At 34.9% G+C, this 6141-nt stretch overlaps 1 protein-coding gene across 1 annotated transcript; it reads left to right on the forward strand.

The window, feature by feature from the left end:
* On the forward strand, positions 1-5435 carry LOC139131627 (nucleoside diphosphate kinase-like). The gene is made up of 4 exons (XM_070697755.1): positions 1-180; positions 3625-3726; positions 4387-4446; positions 5097-5435. The coding sequence occupies exons 1-4, from the start codon at positions 1-3 to the stop codon at positions 5265-5267; spliced, it is 513 nt and encodes a 170-aa protein (XP_070553856.1). The 3' UTR covers positions 5268-5435.
* The last annotated feature ends 706 nt before the right edge of the window (positions 5436-6141 follow it).

The following is a 6141-nucleotide window of genomic DNA, read 5'->3' on the forward strand; positions in this document are numbered from 1 at the left end:
ATGGTTTGCACCCTCCTGACGGTCCTCGCAGCATTCACAGACGCCATGTCGAAAAGAAACCTGGCCGAGCGTTCCTTCATCATGATCAAGCCTGATGGCGTCCAACGCGGTATCATCGGCGAGGTCATCAAGCGATTTGAACAGAAGGGATTCAAACTTGTCGCCATGAAGTTCATGCAGGTGAAGAATATTGTCCGAAAAGGACAAAAGTTCAATGACCTTCGTCTCTGAGCTTTCTACATATAACGGTAGTAATTGTACAATTAAGCTGCTAATGGCGTGATACTTTATAAAATGCAGTCCAATATTGATTCAGCCATCACCACAATCTTTAGGAGAATAACTTCACCAAAACACCAGCAATTTGACCCCGTGGTCAAGTCTGCATGGCTTCATTGAAAAAATATGTTATTGTTACAATGTCAAATTTTAAAGGTAGAACGCCCTCAGGGACAGATATTCGGACTCTCAAATTTCTACAGTTCTTTTCTTATCAGCCACTTTTAGGGGCTCGTTTTACATGTAAAGCTCTTGGAGGGAGAAAAACTTTCACTGTGTCAGTTTTTTGAAAATCCAAATTTTATTTTTACCCCATAGAGTTAACACAGGGATGGCAGCCATTTTGAAAAATGTTGAGTAATTTGTTTCACTTGGTCCAAACCTTGTAACCCCTGATTTTTATTGTTGATTTGGTAAGAAAATGGTTGGAAGTTTCATTTAGGAAAGTTCGAGCAAAAGTTTAAGTCTTCAACTTTCGAGGTGCATACTACCATAATTGTGAATTATAAACAGCCCCATTGTTTTGCAAATGGCAGGTTTGAGGTTATACAAAAAGGTGTACTGTAATTAGGTATATATATATATATATATATATATATATATATATATATATATATATATATATATATATATATATATATATATATATATATATATATATATATATATATATATATAAATAGCCTAACAGCAAATTCATGCAGAGAGCAGATTATGATTTAATGTACATCACAGTGATGATCACTTAATAGTTTATTTTAACACAGGGTTTTAAGGAATTGTTAGTCCTAACAAAATTGTAAAAAAAATAGTAAATTTATAGTTATGAATATTGTTGTTGAAATTTTAATATTTCTTCCATTATTGTATACTTACAAATGTACCCAACTGCACTTGAATCCTGTTAGTACCCAACTGCACTCGAATCCTGAATAATATCACATTATCAGTATTTACGCCAAATTCACCCACTTGTAGTGCAGATCCTCAGAAATACTGAGTTTATAGTCAGAGCTGTAGCATTGCACAGTAATGTATGGTTAGAGGACTGCCTCAGCAGCGTGTTTATAGGAAGAGGATGGTCACATGTGAGTGTCACGGCAGTGTTCAGGCATTAAAATAACTTGTTTCTTTGTTGCTGCTTCGTGATTTCTTAAATTTCTACCATTACCACGTTTGGTGCGTCAATAGGTCAAGCATCAAACCAACCTTTTAATGCCTTCTAACCATGTATTTTAACAGTGGTAGGGCAACTTGATTTGATCAAAAGAAAGCTAGTATTTTCAGTGGTAAAAGAAAATAATTTTCAGTGCTGTGACACTTAATTAATTAACAATTTATGTAGTCGACTATACTGTTTGGTGAAATGTTAGATATACCTTCTTTGGTATTTATTCTCTTTTTTTTTCAGAAAATGATTGATGTGGTTTTGCTGCTTAGCTGAATTAAGTTTTACTTATAACTTCTTTAGTCCAAGATTTTCACTGAGATGAAACATGAGTGAATCTCCTCATCACATCCTTAGAATTGAAAACTTTATGAAGTTAAATAAAAAATGGAAGGTGACTCTGCAAAAACTCACACACTTAGAAAATTACCATTTATCTTCATTGCCGCCATTTTCCATATATGGGGACCACGTGTTGCAGCGCAGCTGTTTGTTTGGTTTTACAACAGCATGGTTTACATATACATGTATTGTAGCTGATACAAAGCAGCGTAGCTTTATTTTTTGTAAGTTGAATGCACGCTTGTTTTGGATCACTGATCAAGTCAATCCTCTTTTTGTACGCCCCCGTAGCAAAATATGTGTCTAGCCACTTACTCAAGAAGTTGTCCTTTGTAAGAATGGTTCACATGTTGCATGTACTGGTATAGAGACAACACAGAAAATTCCCTGAACCAACTCAAAGCGAAAGTCATAAACTGGTATCGATCAGTTGGCACGGTTAGGATGGTGGAGCATGGCCAAAGACAGACATTTGGCAAAATGTACTCTATACTCTTAGAATACTGTTCTCAAAAGTGAAAGACCTTTGTCCAAACTTTGTGCAAGGAAACTTTAAGGTATTCTTCTTCAAAATCAAGAATAAAAACCAGGATTAACATACAAATATTTTAAACAGGGAAACAAATGACATTGAATTTACGTATATTAGAAAGTCAAAATTGCAGCTTTCCCAATGTTTACTGTATTGGATGGGGGATTAGGATTGAATTTCCAATTTTCACAAAAACAAGACCATAAGAAGTTCGTTCTTTTTGTAAGCTTCAAAGTGGGTCCACACAAGCATCATATCTGCAAGGTATTATAGCAATTTATAAAACAGAATTTCTTTCCCCGGGCGCATTCGCGTTACAATGAACACGTCTGCAGTTTCACATGTAGCAGATAAAGTACAAAAAAGTGGAAAAATTACTTTGCATTGTTGAAACTTAAGGTAATATGCACCTCGAAAGTGAAAGACTTAAACTTTTGCTCAAACTTTCCTCAGTGAAACTTTAAACCAGTCTCTTACCAAAGCAAGAATAAAAATCAGGGGTCACCGTGCAAACTTTGGTACTAGAGAGACAAATAACTTGCGATTTCTCGATATTTGAAATTCAAAATGGCCGCCATCCCTGTGTTAACTCTACGGGAAAAAATAAAATTTTCGATTTTCGAAAAACTAAGACGGTGAAAACTTTTCTTTCACCAAGAGCTTCAAAATGAGCCCCCACAAGTGGTATGTCAGAAGAAAATTGATAAAATTAGAAGGCCCGAATATCTGTCCCCGAGGTGCGTTCTACCTTAAAAACATTTCAAAAACATTTATGCAAATTTTTATCAGAGAGAAATTGTCTCAATCGTATGATTGCTCTTTAAAAATGGGATGTCTGACCTCAAATGATGAAGAAAATTGTTTAAAGGTCTTTGCTTGGTTATACAAGAAAATATTGCCAAACTGAAAAATTCTGGAAGAAAGGTATTTATTTGGTTTCCCCAAAAAAACTAAAACTAAAACCTAAGCATGTGGATGGGAAACTCACTTTGGCCTTGCCCAATCACAAGTTTGTTTGAAACTTTCCAAATCCCCATAACACAAAAAAAGATGGCCACCATGGATGGCTGGGTTTAGTGAATGACTGATCTGAGAAAAGCTGTATCCATATCAACAAGAACAAGATCACTTATTCACTTCTTTGGCCCACACAAGTGCTTGTTGAATTGTTTCAACATATTCAGTACTCTTTAACAGAGTGGAATGGAATAGATTGATATCAGCCAATGAAAAGGAAACCGTGATTGTGACAGTAATGTTCAAGAAAAACAGTTTTCACATATTTTAATAATTTGTATTCTAGGCTGATGAAGCACTTCTCAAGAAGCATTACGCAGATTTGTCCGAGAAGCCATTTTTCGCAGGGCTTGTCAAGCATGTCTCATCAGGACCAGTTTGTCCCATGGTAGGTAATCAAATGGAAAAATTTATAAATTTCATGGATTTTCAACCTTTCCTACCCATGTGAAGAATTTTAAAATGATAACTAAACTGTCATTCAAATGTTCATTCAATGTTCAGATTTGTCACTTGGTGTACTGTTAAATACTCATTTAATGTTCATATACTGGACAAATGTTCATTCAATGATCATTTACTGGTCAAATGTTCATTCAGTGTTCATATGCTGGTCAAATGCTCATTCAATGATCATATACTGGTCATGTTCATTCAATGTTCATACACTGGTCAAAAGTTCATTCAATGTTCAGATTTGTCACTTGATGTACTGTTCAAATATTCATTCAATGTTCATATACTGGTCACTGGTCAAATGTTCATTCAATGTTCATTTACTGGTCAAATGTTCATTCAACGTTCAGATTTGTCACTTGATGTACTGTTCAAATATTCATTCAATGTTCATATACTGGTCACTGATCAAATGTTCATTAAGTGTTCACATACATGTACTGGTCACTGGTTAGATGTTCATTCAATGTTCATATACTAGTCAAATGTTTAATCAATGTTAATATACAAGTTTGTTCTATGTTCAGATTTGTTACTTTGTACACCAACAGTACAGCATTGTCTTTAACAAAAGCATGCTTTGTCACTGTAGGTCTGGGAAGGCTTGAATGTTGTGAAGACCGGACGTTTTATGCTTGGGGAAACCAATCCAGTGAGTATATATGAAGCATTTTGTGTCACGATGTGATAAAGAGCACTGACATTCAGTTTATGCATGAGAGGAGACAGCCAGTTCAAAAGATAAACTGTCATCAACAGAAGTAATGAAGAAGGTCAAATTGTTGTTATCTAATACTTTTACTGCCACCATGTTTGATTAAGTGATACGGAAATACTTTTGGTAAATTTTATGTACTGATGATTGTTCTCATTTAATTAACCTTTTCACCACCATGGTTTGGTCCAAACCTATTGTTATCAATGGTGATTGTGGGCCTATGTACAGGGAATTGGGGATGAAGAAGTTAAATGGTGATTTAGGAAGAGCACATGATGTTTTGTTTTGACAAAATATTGCCAATTATTGTTTGGTTTTCAATTGTGGTTATTCTACCAAGTGCATCCTACTATCAAACAAGTACCATCACTATTTCAGATATTTTGGAGTCCCTTACTACTAAAAATATTCAAACTGAGGTGGTCTTCTACCAAAATTTCATCTTCTCAAAATGAGCATGCCACTATACTGAATGAAGAGAACTGGGGTGTCGTTAGTTGTTGATTTTTTAACTTTTTCATGAACCATTAGCAGTGCTCTTATAGAAACTTCGGAAATGAATTTGATCTACGTGTCATTTTCAGGCTGACTCCAGACCAGGGACAATCCGAGGTGATTTTTGCATTGACATGGGCAGAAATATCATCCATGGCTCTGACTCTGTGGAGAGTGCCCAGAAAGAAATAAGTATGTGGTTTGACGAGAAGGAGCTTGTTGAGTGGACCCCTGTACAACACTCTATGGTGTATGAATAAGAAACATATTTCGGACAAAGCAGTTTTCAAATCTTTGCCCAGAAAATCTATCGACCTCAGTGCAAATGTGTAGTATATAACATATGTAGTATTTGTATTGTAACATCCTGTGGTCCTGTATCGGCAGGTAATAAATATATACAAAGTCTAATAAAATCTGGCTCAGTATTTCAATGTTGTCTTTCTCATAATTTTCACTGTTACAAAGAAGAAAGCACACCAAAGTACCGTTTTTAGCTACTATAGACTATAGTCTATAGAAGCTATTGGGATGGGTATCCGTCCGGCGTCCGGCGTCAGTCTGTATGTATGTATGTATGTATGTATGTATGTATGTCCGTTTGTGAGGCGTCCGTCCACTCAAATATCTTGAGAACCGCAGTACTTACTGATTTGATAATTGTTGTGTAGATGAAAAATATGATTTTGAGAAACTCTTTTTTTTGATTTTTTGATATTGTTGAAAATAGGCAAATTAATGCCAAAAAAGGTGTTTTTGGTAAAAAATCTTCTTCTTCATAACCGCTGGTCAGACAGCTTTGTTATTTGGTATACAGGTCCGTAGGGATAACCCAACTTAGATTTGTTCACATTGTGATGAAATATGCAAATGTGTATTTTTAAGGAATTTTTTGTCATTTTTGGTCAAAATTTGACTTACATTGTATGTAATTCTTGTACTGTATAAACCCTATCAATTCACCCAGAAAAAAATAATTAATATGATTTTAAATAATTGAATTAATTAGGAAATCATCAAAGCCAAAATAATTTTAGTGTAGAATTATCAGAAAGTTCAACTTTTTTTGACAGTTCATAGTGAAATGCTTACCATCTTGGAGGATCAAACATGTAAAGGCAACTTTCCTGAATC

Source organism: Ptychodera flava, chromosome 4 (assembly GCF_041260155.1).
Source record: "Ptychodera flava strain L36383 chromosome 4, AS_Pfla_20210202, whole genome shotgun sequence".
Classification (NCBI taxonomy): Eukaryota; Metazoa; Hemichordata; class Enteropneusta; family Ptychoderidae; genus Ptychodera; species Ptychodera flava.

Coding starts and splice junctions, on each gene's coding strand:
- LOC139131627 (XM_070697755.1), top strand. CDS start 1: ATGGTTTGCACCCTCCTGACGGTCCTCGCAGCATTCACAGACGCCATG. Junction 181..3,624: donor TCGCCATGAAGTTCATGCAG/GTGAAGAATATT, acceptor TTTGTATTCTAG/GCTGATGAAGCACTTCTCAA. Junction 3,727..4,386: donor CAGGACCAGTTTGTCCCATG/GTAGGTAATCAA, acceptor TTGTCACTGTAG/GTCTGGGAAGGCTTGAATGT.